Source organism: Eurypyga helias, unplaced genomic scaffold (genome assembly GCF_000690775.1).
Source record: "Eurypyga helias isolate BGI_N326 unplaced genomic scaffold, ASM69077v1 scaffold20008, whole genome shotgun sequence".
Classification (NCBI taxonomy): Eukaryota; Metazoa; Chordata; class Aves; order Eurypygiformes; family Eurypygidae; genus Eurypyga; species Eurypyga helias.
The window spans coordinates 1-12,846 of NW_010265399.1; the positions used below are offsets into that span (position 1 = coordinate 1).

The following is a 12,846-nucleotide window of genomic DNA, read 5'->3' on the forward strand; positions in this document are numbered from 1 at the left end:
TTGGACTTGGACCTGGACCAGCGGCTGCGGCAGAGTAATGCCCGCTTCGTGGCCTCCATCAACCGTATCATGGAGCGGGTGAGGGCCGTTATTCGCGCCCCGCCCCAGCCGGTGGACGGGGGTCTTGGCGTAATCCTTTACGAGGGGGCGGCGGGAAAGCTCTTGTCATCTGCAAGGCCGGGTCCTGCGGGGCCTCTGGCTCCTGCCTGTCTCGGGAACGCTGTCCGCTTACGGTTTCCCCTGCCCAAATGGCTGATGGCGTAGCTGGGCCGGGCCTGGCCACCTTCGTGCGTCCCTCTGAGCGGCTCTAGAAGGCCGCGAGGCAGTGCGGCCCTCTGCCCCCCTCGCCTTGGGCAGCAGCACCACTCCCTCCTTCCTGACCGCCTCTTAAGTCCTGCTGTGTCAGCACTGACACGGTCCATTTTTCGTCCGTCCGCTAGTTTGCAGTAACTGACATTGAGTTCTCTTGGTCAATTCATTACATGGGGTGTCACAAGCTCCTGTTTTTCCTGACTGTCAAAAGGAGCTGTCACCCAGGGCCTCATGCAGCTTTGCAGGTTATGCTGAGCCATGCACTTCTGCGCCTTGGTGTCAGTGAGCTAGCAAAGAGCCTTGAACACGTGCATAAAGCTTAGATCCAGGGTTGCCAGTTTAAATAAGTGACTTACATTTAATTTCGAGTTGTCTGTATAGTGCCCTTAACCCAAATTAGTTAGCATTAGATGAGATATTTTCAATAAAACTACAGAAAGATCATCTCCTTTAGACCCATTTTGTTTTAAAGGTGTGGGAACCATACACCTCCCTCCAGAGACACATGTATTTACTCAGGGATGTAGCTTTGCTGTTCAGGGAAAAGTTTTGTTCTAATGTCTATGTACTGGCATAAGGCTAAGTCTGGTTTGAGAACATTTTTCTCATCTAGTATTAGATTGAATTTTTTTTTGGATGTATCATGAGCCGTAGGTCTACATGAAGTGATTACTTCCAGTTACTACAGAGTTAAAAAAAAACCCCAAAACGGTAACAGGGTACCAACTACTTTTGAAAACTCCATGAAGCCCCATTTTGTCAGCAACTAGCTTATGCCTTGAAATTGAATGGCTTGCAAGCATGCTTAAAGTCTGTTTCTTCTAGGAATTAACATTTCCAGATTGCTGACTTGTAAACAACATATCGATAATTTCACATTATGCTCAAAACAAAATGTATAAAAACAATACTTAAGATGCATGTTAAAAACATTGTTTTAACATTTATTCTCATTTTTCATGGTCCTTTTTATTTAGTATAATCATCCTTTTGAAGATGATTTTCTTGTTTCCATGGAAACTCTTACTTACAATACGCCTGATGGTAAGAACTTCTTATAGTTTCAATATTTAGGTGCTGTGTATTTAGAGTTAGTGAAGCATGCAACTGTTGTCAGATATATAGCATTGTGCTACAACAAATACTGAATTTTGTCCACCTAGGTATGTCACTTCACATGTCAACTTTGATAAACTTCTTCCTGGAGAGGGTGGTGAGGCACTGGAACAGGTTGCCTAGAGAAGCTGTGGATGCCCCATCCCTGGAAGTGTTTAAGGCCAGGCTGGATGAGGCTTTGAGCAACCTGGTCTAGTGGAAGGTGTCCCTGCCCATGGCAGGGGAGCTGGAACCAGATGATCTTTAATGTCTCTTCCAACCCAAACCATTCTGTGATTCTATGATAAACTTATATAATACCTGGAGAGTTTATTTATATGCACAATTTTAATCCATTGCATGCCCTGTTTGAGACAACAGAAAAATTATTAGCAAAGTTCAGGTTAACAATGGTTGATGTTGGGACATCTTGTAAGAAGAACCAAAACAGAGGAGACTGAAGGGTAACAAAGGAATGGAGTTATTAGCAGGATGTTGATATGCATGAATGGATTCTATAGTCAATCTCTGCCTTGTATTTTGAAGGCTGTCTGATAAATATGTGCTACGTCAAATATCAGGGTGGACTGAATAGATAGTGTCTAACTTTTCATCGAATGTTCATGTGGTTAGCATAGATCTATACTGTATTATGACATGTCATATTTTTCCAGTGTTTCATTACAACTGTTGATCCATTATAGAGTTGATAATGCTTATGGAGAGCTTATTGTGGGGGGAAAAAACCCCTGTTGTTCTAAAATACATTGCTCAGGAGTTTAGTGGGACTTGTGACAGTATCTTGGTGGTTTTACTGGGAAATTAAATGTTCTGCTAGTTTTTATCATCACTCAAGTGGGGATTATGGAATGTAAATTGACATATCAATTCTTGTGAAGAACTTGCTGGACATACACGTGAAGTACTGCCACAGTGTCAAGCCCAATGTAGTTGTTGCACCCAATATGATTTACTTTTTAAAGGCTTTTACAGACTGGGAAGTTTGCGTTTTATAGCATTTCATGTATCTTGTCCATTGAGGGAGGGAGCAAACATGCATACAGCCCAGTCTTGGAATTGCGAAGACTTGCTTATGATTTTGGGGTAGTAACCTCTTCAATATGGAATTAATATGGATGTCAGTCCTGCAGAGGACTTTAAAATTATGGCTTTAAGTAACATCAGATACCCTGTAGTTTGCATGCATTAAATAAAATTTTTAAAGTAAAATAATTAGCTCTTTTTCCTCCTCTTCATCTCATCTGGGGCTCTAATGCTTTTTTTTTAGACTCAGCATATGAAGTGTTCTTGTTTTTTGCCTGACTTCTCAATCAACTTGAAATTACAATATTCTCTTGGCTTGATTTCTTATGTTTTCATTTCAGCAATTGTATTGGAGGTTGTTCAGATCTGATGTTTTGTTACTCTGTGATGTGTCTTCCTGCATGTTTATGACTGTTAGAAGGATACTTGGTATAGATAGCATTACAAGAAAAGCTATTTTTATGTTCATATCTCTTCTTATTTCTAGGACCAAAAAAATGGGCCCAAGTGTCAACCAAGAAGCTTAAAAAGTGGAAGAAGGAAGTACTTGAGGTATCGAATAATATAGTTCCACTATGCAGGCAAAATCAGCTTCTCAATTCTGAAGGGCTTACTGGTTTCATCTTTAGATTTTTTTCCCCCCCCCCTGTAAAATACTGCTAGAGCAATTAAAGTCTTTGCAGTCTCAGTAGCCTCTGTCCATGCTAGGCTAAGCCATTACTGTTGTGGCCATATGATCTGAATTCTTTTGTTCTGAGGATTTACGTTACACGAGCAGTCGTTTCTTTTGCCTAAACTCCTGCGTAAGAACTCAACAGTAAATTTCATCAAATCTCAGCGTTTCTCACATAACTGTCAAAAGTCACCTTGCTGCTACATCCCTAATAGCTGTCTAAAAAGCTGAGCTGTGTAGTGTGCCTGGTTAACACTGAAGCTGTTTTGAACCCCACAGAGTGAGGAGACGAGGAGTGAAATTCAGTCCTGGGGAACAAGAGTAGATTTAGTGGAGACAGAAAAGGGGGTTTATTTCCCTTTCCTTTTCTACTCCTGGTAATACCTTATCAGTCATCTACTAAGCAATGCTGCACAATTTACAAACTAAATCCATTAAGGGCTGTAAGAGGAATTCTCTGATTTGTCTACCTTGAGCCACATAAGAGGCTATAGCTTATGTTCTCGCAGTGATTTTAACAGTGACAGTATGGCAGGAATTGAACGATCAGGTAAGTTTTACTGTGTATTTGTTGCTTTTCCAGTCAGGCCATGGGAAACTTGAAGGAAACTGAATAGTTATTTAGAAAGTGCCTAGTTGTGAAACATACCAAAGTAAATAAAGACATTGGTTGAAATAACTACTATTTTAAGATTCTTCTGACATTTGTTTTTTTTCCTATTTCTAATTGCAGCGTAATAGAGGAAGTCAAAGGAATGCAGGTAAAGTGTTTAAAAAAAAGAAAGCTATAAAATGTATCTAGAGAGTCTTGACCTAACAGAAGATGTCCTGCTTTTATGCCAAAATCTTTAGGATACTCACTGTTTTTTTGTGGGAGGAACCACTCAAAAAAAAGAATCCTTATGTTCATAAGGATTCTGAAATGTAGCTTAAAATTGTTAATAAATTTGTTATAATTGATAGTTCCATTATTACAAGTTGATTAAAATCTCCCCTTATCAATTAAACAGTAAGTTTTTTGCTGTATTTGTTGGTTTTGTCAGGTGTTCACTGAATCTAAAAATTCCAATCCTGATTTATGTGTACAGGTGGAAAAATTTGGGAGTTACTAACTTTTTGAAAATAACTAGATAAGTAGGCATATTAAAAGGATATGTTAAAAGAATCTCATGAAATTGCATCATGAGCTAGCAAAAACTTAGCAGATAATTCTGTATACTGAATAAATCAGGCTGCCTGCAGGAAAAAGTACTGTATAGTTATTTTGTTAGAGATCAAGTACCATGATGGAAGTCAAATCAAGACTACATATCAAAGTGTAATTATGACGCTACTTGGGGAGATTGTGACATCTGAAGATTTTCTTATTGTTCTGAGAAGGACCTCTATGTTCCAATAAAATGTATGTTTCTACAGAGATTAGTGATGGGGGTGTAGTAATTATGGTGTGTAGTATAGTGGAGATATCTTGGGCTTTATGTTCTTAAGGTTTTGAGGTGTATTTTTCGTGTTGCATATTTTATCACATGCTTCTGATGTGAGGGAATATCACTAGTATTAATAGCTTTTCTTATAAGGAAAACCCCACTTTTACAGATTTGTATTTACATGTGTATATTTATATATGCTGAGAAAGATGAAATCTTGTTGATTTTGTTCCATTTCAGCAAATCATATCTTGCATTGACTTTTTTATTTGAACCACAAAGCTACATGGCTTAAGCATTTGAGCTGGCTGGCTGTGATAGGTGTTACCTTTAAAAAAAAAAAAAGCCTCTCCTGGCTATGGTTTATTAAAGCTGCTGGGCCCATTTTACCTGTTCTTATTCTATGTTTTCACCTGGGTCTAATAATGTAGTTTCAATTAGGATACATAAAATACTGTGCTGTGAAGGGTTAACATTTAAAATATCTTAAAAAGATATTAGATTATCTTTTAAAAGACCCAAATACCTATTGATGAACCCCTTCCCTTGGAATAGAATTTGTGTTAAAAATAACTGACAACTTGAATTTTGCTAGAATATATTTTACTATTTAGGTAGAATGTCCAGTACCCCTGTGAAATTTTGATGGGTAAAATGACAATGATTTGAGTGTTTTAGGTTTTTCTCTCTTAGGTCAGTTTTGAGTATGGGAGGACCAAGTATGTTCAGTTCCAATCTCCAAGAGCAATTATTTCTGTCATAATTAGCCACTTAAATTCTTTCTTTCCTTACGAGGATTTTTTTTTTTTAGAAACAAAACATGATCCGTGGTGTTTCACAGATCTTGCTCAGTAAGGGATTTCAATGGGATATTACTGTGTTTTCATTTCCTGTGTTCCCAATCCAGAAATGTTTGGAAAATAGTTTATGCAGCTTCCAAAAAAAAAAAAAAGTGCATCGCTAGTGTATTCTCAAGGAAGTGTTGTTGTGGATTTTTGCAAAATAGCAAACACAAATTTCCTGAGCAGGTGAAGCCAGAGCCTTCTAGAGCCTTATCATAAAATCACAGAATGGTTTGGGTTGGAAAGGACCTTAAAGACCATCCAGTTCCAACCCCCCTGCCATGGGCAGGGACACCTTCCACTAGACCAGGTTGCTCAAAGCCTCATCCAGCCTGGCCTTGAACACTTCCAGGGATGGGGCATCCACAGCTTCTCTGGGCAACCTGTTCTAGTGCCTCACCACCCTCTCCAGGAAGAACTTCTTCCTGACATCTAATCTAAACCTCCCCACTTTCAATTTAAACCCGTTACCCCTTGTCCTGTCACTACAGGCCCTTGTAAAAAGCCCCCCAGTCACCCTCCTTGTAGGCCCTCTCCTTTCCTCTGTGTATTATGCTTCCTTAACGTTATATGAGAGTAGGTTTACAGCCCAGTTTCCTACTGGTTGAAAAACTGTCTAGAGTAATCATCAATGGTCTGTGTCCAAACAGAAGGGAAACATGAGGGGATTTTTTCTAGGACTTGTCCTGATCACATTACTAATTTATACCTTTAATAAGTAGATAGTTTAGGAGGAGGATACCTTTAATTAACTTGCCGATGATACCAAGTTGGGATGCCCACTTTCAAAGATGGTCTGGCACATTGCAGCTAAAACTTATAGTAAACTTTGTGTAATTTCATGCAGATATGGTCAAAGTAATAGATCTATGTAGGAATAATCAATTGCAGGAAGAGATAACTTCGAACGCTGGTTGATCCAACCAAGAATCTAACTCCTGTGAAAATAGAGTACCCTCTGCGAGAAGATATGCGCAGGTGCCTGGAACGTTAAGCACACAAAACAGGTTTTCTGCACTGTTTGACAGTGATACTTTGTTTTGTATTCAATAGTAGGTTGACTAGCTGGAGGGAGCCACAAGAAAAAATTGCTAGAGCCACTGGTGATAGGATTCAAATGGGGGGGAGGAACAAACACCCATAACAAAAAAGAACCTCTAGGTTAAGTGTTAGAAAAGCTTTCCAAACGTAAACATAAGGAATTTCTGAAATATGTGTCTTGGAGATTATGGAGTTGTTATTAAGAATCGGTTAGACTTCTAGAGGTGTTAGGTATACTGGTTCCTGCTTTAAAATGGAAGAAGGAACAGACAACATCTTTATGTTCCTTTCCATATGCTTTAAGTCTTTAGGAAATCTCTGGGTGTATGCTTGGCGCTATTAAATATGTAGTGTTTACAGGAGTAAATAGTACCTATGTGCATGAGTTAGTCACATTTACTTGAAGACAGCTACTTCTCTGTTGCTATAATATGTTTTGGATTTTATTTATGTCTGAGTTACTGTAGCCAATGAAGAACCCAGCATAGATTGAAATGTAAAAAGGGGAGATACCTGCTACATTTGACAGCTCTTACACTCTTTATATTTCTTCTGCTGCTTATGAAATAAATGGGGAGATGGGATGACCCCAAAATATTGTGGGTTGGTCTGTGCAGGAAGACAGGCATAGCAGTTTTGGAAGGCTCCCTTGTGCCAAACATCATTAAAAGAAGCCATAGAAGTTTGGGGCTCTGCCCACAGGTTTCAGGAGTAGTTAGTCTTTTTCTTATTCTTTTCAAAGTCTTTTCCTTATCCTTTTCAACATATGCCAAGAAAATGCACAAAAATTTGCACCTGTCTTCCTTTTCTACAAGTCATACCACCTGATGAAGGGGCAAACTTTGTGATGCTTCATGGGTTAAGAATAAAACATGTAATGTGGTAGATGTACATCTCTGACCAGTATTTATCTTCTGTAGTTCACTAGAATGTTGTTCTGTCACCTGCCTATTCTTTTTCCATCCTATGTATGTTCTCAATTGGTTAAATGTTTGTTAAATATTTTTCAGAATACAAATTTTTCAGAGTACAAATGAAGAATTAATGAATTCAGGTACAACATCGATCTGTGACCTATCAAATCAAAATCTTCTTTTTTTTCTCCCATGCATGCTAAGACATGTCAAAGCAACTGACCAGTGTTTTTGAAGATGGGCATTCAACAATACATCAGGTATGGGTACCCCACATTGCATCTATTTTTATAAAGCCTCTTTGGGAAAATGTATTTATGTAGTCAAAAACTAAGAAACTAATAATGAGCAGGTGGTCCTATGCCAGAGTTATAAAAAATTTTGAAGACCGACTAATTGCTGAGTTGAGTCACATTATTCTTCTTCAGTAAGTACTTCGGGAAAAATTGAAGGCTTTAGTATTTTGCTGTAGTTCCTTCATTGCTGTTCTTCAAACTTCGGGTATTTTATTAAACAATTGTTTTATATTTCCCCTCATGTAGTTCCCCACATGTAGTTGCATCATTTTAGGAAAGAGGTATCTTAACTTACTTGGTACATGTTCATATAAAATTAAACTCTTCATGTTCTGGTTAATGCTGATCATCTAGTATACTCCCCCAGATTGTTTCCTCACCTGATAGGTTCTGTGCTTTGAGATGGTGATGAATTCAAGTCCTGGGCTTCTGTATGTGGTGATCTAATATAATTTGTGATAGTGGAACCATGCATTTTAAACTTGTAAAAAAAAAAAAAATGTTTAGTATGTCTCTGTTCATGTTTATGCGGTAGGCTTTAGTTATGTTTCATATAATTACGTATCCTTCCTCCCATTGTGATATTTGGGGTATTGAATAGCAGCCATGATATCACCCATGGATTTCAGCTGAATTCTACTCTTCTTTGAAGTTTATTTAAAGGGAGATAGAGCAGTTCAATATAGGCTTTAAACCATAAAGTGACTTTTTAGATAGGCAATATGTGCATCTAACTTTTTAAATTACTGTTCCTAAAACCTGGTTGTCTGGAATAACTTCTTTTGACTCCTTATCTTTTTAAGGAGAAAATCTTCAGCATTTGAAGAATAGTACAGACCATCTCACTGGTCACTCCTAATTATTTGTTCTACATAAATGATAGTTAAGATTGTGTCATTTTAACCCACAATATATAATTTTGTGACTGAAACGGACAGAACAGATTTAGCCTTTTTTTTAGAGAAATTCTGAAGAACTTGATGTCAGATGGTAAACTTCTTAAAAAGGCTCCTTACCCACGTAAATGGAGAAGTCCTGATAGTTGCATAAAAGCTCAAAGTAGAGAAAAAAACCCTATTTGAAATATTTTATATAGATTGATTGAAGTAGGCAATTAAGAATTGTTTAAAGTTGGCAGGTAAGAAACTTTTCTTATACACCAGAACACAGAGAAAATCCCCAATACATACTGATAAAGATTTGTTGCTTATAATTCATCTGTCAACTGTTTTTTGCTCTTGTATAATAGCTTCTCCTGGCACTAAGTGAACATAGAAGGGCTGGGTAGAAAATAGTTTTCCCCACTGAGTAATCAGATGTGTATCCCTACAAACTTGCATACAGATTTGTTAATAAAGATGGTGTCATGTAGACACCATAGTTTGTGGAATACAGCTGGATTTGTGTCACTACCACCACCCCCCTCAAAAAAAAAAAAAAAAGAGCAAGTAGTGAGAGCAGGAAGTTCTATGGACTAGGTAATAAAGCTTATGCCACCCGGTCTTAAAATTCCTTTCATATGCTTTTAAGGAATCTCCTGAGAACTCTCATGTGGATACATCTGGTATAGGTGAGTCTTTTTAATTTACTTTTTAGCTACCTTTTTTAAATCTTTTGAAAAAAGATTGCACATAACTTCTTTCATAATTTTTTAATATACTTTTTCAGAAAGTAGAGACTAGTAGTACTATGACATAGATATCTGCATTCCTTTTTACAAACTCAGTCCTGAATCCCTGATATGTTAAGAAGACAATGTGAAATACATTCAATTACCTTTTCTTAATAAAGAAAGTAACAGAGAAATTAAAACTTTGTCATAAGTGGCAAAAGAAGTTTTATTAATACTTAGAATATATACGGTAATTTCTAGTGGTCTGGTAAACATGGATATTGCATTCAGCTGCAACCATGCATCTTCATTAGTGTTTGTAACAGTTTCAGCATCAGTCTTGTGGCCTGTTTGCAAAATTTTGTGTGGTTTTGACTTTGTATGCACAAATAATTCATTGATTTTATTAATTAGTGGTAAAAATCTTTAACTGTTTTTAAAATATTTAAAACTTGCATTACTCAAGAACTTTTCATTCTTGTGCATAAAAAATTTAACTATGTTGCATAAACTAAGGCTAGGTGGTAACCCGCATTTAATGATTAAAAGAGCAGTTGCAGCAAAGTACGGTTAGCTGGTGTTTAAATACTCTGGTAGAAGTCAGTTGCTTCATATGCAGAGCTGTCTCCAAGGCAGACGATGACTTTTCAGTTGAGGGAAAATAGAAAATGGCAATCTGAAATTTGTCCTCTTAACATTTGAGAGGATCATTTCAAATATCTATTTGAGTGATAAAATACCTTCTGCGGATTTGGAAAATGTGGCTTCATTTTTACTCAACCTGTGCAATGAAATATACAAAACAAATTCCACAGGTTTATCTTAGCTTCTGTATGCGTCCTTTGTGTCCTTGACACTCATGGGATGAGTGATGCAGTTCAGACATTGGTATCTTAACAGCAGCATACAATAATATGATTATCCGCTCCTCCTCCTCTTGTGAATGTTCTAGGAAGAGGCTGGAGAGAATTTATAGTAGCCTCTGAGTCCCAGCTCTTTCCAAATAAAGACCTAAAACTTAGCTTCTTAGAGATGCGGGATTGGATTCCTCACTTGAAAATGGAATTCCCCTAGGTGCTTTGTGGGTTTATTTTGGGTTTGTTTTCTTTTGAAATATACAGCAGGTTAGCAATAGGGAATGGGAACTGCTAAGAAAAAGAAAAACAACATATCTTTAGCAGCTTCAGCTAAAACACTAGCTTTGCCAGGTTTTTTTCATCTTTAGTATTCATACAGAATGCTTCACACTTTTCAGTGAAGGCAGTGTTTATTCTAGGTATTATAGAGTGTTTTTGTTCTCAAAGTAGGCAAAGCCTGTGAATAGCAGGTACAAATAAAGTGAAACAGCTCTCAGCTGTACCTGCAAGGATTGGTCTTCCCTTATAGGGAAAATTATTTGGTTTACCTTCTCTGGTTTCCCAGGAAGTAGCATGGTAAAGTATAGTGACATCTGAACAATTTATTCTATCTGTTAGGATAGTATCCCAGAAAAATATATTTAGAGATCAAGGGTAGAGTTCAATCTGAATTGTATGTTTATCTAAGTGTATTTACATTTAGAAGATGACATCGAAGTCAAAAACTTGAAATTTACAGTAACCCCCTTACTAACATGTTCATGTCTTAAATAAGATATGTATTTTGGGTAATGATAGTGTATTGACTACATCTCCAGTGAAATAACTTCCCGTATTATAGGTCAAATTTTCCAGAGAGAAAGGTGGGAGTTTTAATTTTTTTCTGTCCTCTGCACCTGAGAAACAAAGATATTCCTGAATTTCCCTTTTGGCCATTAAAAACATGTTAAGGTTCCTTGGAGAAGGTACTTCACTTCTTTCCGTTCTGTGCTGTGCTATGGTCCTCTGCTAATAACTTATGTTCCAGTGATTTAAAGTGTGATTGACAATACATTGAAGACATACTAAAATTACACTTCTGTGAGGTTTCATGCCTGGAAGAGTATTTGACTTGTGTACAGATGGATTCATACGTTTATACAAGCTGTTTCCTGTTATGTAGTAATTGGCGCAATAAAGTTGACCATTCCTTGTCTGGTCATGATGAGCATGGAGGGAGCAGTCTGCCAGTTCTGTACCCAAGAAGACTATGGCAAAAAGAAAGTATCAACTGTTACAACAGAAACTGGGGGCTGAAACCTTTCCAGAGTAAAACATTAACGTTCTTACTGCTTCCTCCACTGCTGATGTTTAGTAACTGATTTCCTGTGGATAAAGCAACCACAACCTTGTCTTCCATTAGTCGTGTGGAAGAAACTTTGATAATCTGTCAGGTATGGGTTTCAGTTCTAATAAAATAATTCTGCTGGGGTCAGCAAGACTGGCAGAGCCAACCCTCTGGTAGCTCAACATTTTTACCATAAAATGCAAAGTTGTGTTGTCTCCCACAAATGTAGCATTTATTCCATATATATATCTTTATCCTAGCTCTGTGGCAGCAGCTAACCACAGAGATTTAGTTGATGATTGCACTGACAGGGAACAAACAAGGAAGATAGAATTAGATGGAAAAGACTTTTCATTCTCTCTTTAGTAATTTAATAATAATACGAAGAGGCAGTGAAGTGGTAGGAATCGTAACCAATATTTTTTCACTTATTGTTTTCCTTTTCAGGGTTATTGTCCTCTCTTTCTCTCCCTGCAGTGAACATGATCATGGGTCAAAGTTATAACAGCCAGGGAAATTCAAAAGTCGGGGTTTACAATGCAATCACGTGTTTCATGATGGTGAAAGTCCGAGGCTTTAGCTAGTGATGAACTGGAAGGTCCATCTACATCTAGCAAAAAAAAAATGTTTTATTGTGTTTCATTCACAAAAATACCTATAGAATACCTAAAAGTAGAGTTGGAAGATTTGTGCTTACATTTTAATATTCTCCAGTCTGCCTTATTTCTCACCTTGGCAGTTCTAAAGCAGTCTTGGCAATAAGAAACTAAGTAAAGAAAGCATGGTAGAAGGCCCTCATTATCTTTGTTGTGATATTCAGTGATGTAGTGGGAAATAAATCAGAATGATACATTACTCAATAGTGAATCCTGCAGACCAGTGCTTTGAAAATATTTCAGTCTCTGAAATGGTTAGCATAAATCTGGAAGAACTGGTTACAAACAAGTCATATTCATTCTTATTTGTTGCCTTCAAGTCATTTATGATCCTATAAACCATGCTTTTCAATTGCACTTGAAATGGAAATGTAATACAGATAAAAAGTTTCAGTGTAGAAAACAGTTTTCTAAAGGGGAACTAGTTTAGTCAATAAGTTTATCTAGCATGTGTTTAAAAACATTCCTGGTTTGGTTTTGAGTTCAACTAGATTTTATTTGGTACTTCTCTTCAATTTGTAGACCAAGACAGCGATGCCGATATAGCTTCAGTAAGAAGAAAATTTGAAGACATTCACTTCCAGGTAAAAATTTCTGGTGTCTAATGTAATGGAATAATTTTGTGTTCAATAGAAAAGATTGAACTATTTGAAGTGCTTACACATGCCTGATGGGTTGACGCACTGTCAGCAGAAGACTCCGGTCTGCGTCTTGATGCACATTTTTAGTACATACAGCAAATGAGCGGTT

General features: G+C 37.3%; 1 protein-coding gene across 1 annotated transcript in view; it reads left to right on the plus strand.

Annotated features, from left to right (window-relative positions):
• Positions 1 to 6: 6 nt before the first annotated feature.
• Positions 7 to 12,846, plus strand: part of HJURP (Holliday junction recognition protein) — a gene marked incomplete at its 5' end in the record, with an annotated part of 17,365 nt that continues 4,525 nt past the window's right edge. Inside the window, 5 exon segments of the mRNA XM_010156736.1 lie at positions 7 to 78; positions 1,290 to 1,356; positions 2,939 to 3,003; positions 9,175 to 9,214; positions 12,619 to 12,680. Coding sequence (XP_010155038.1) covers positions 7 to 78; positions 1,290 to 1,356; positions 2,939 to 3,003; positions 9,175 to 9,214; positions 12,619 to 12,680 — 306 coding nt within the window.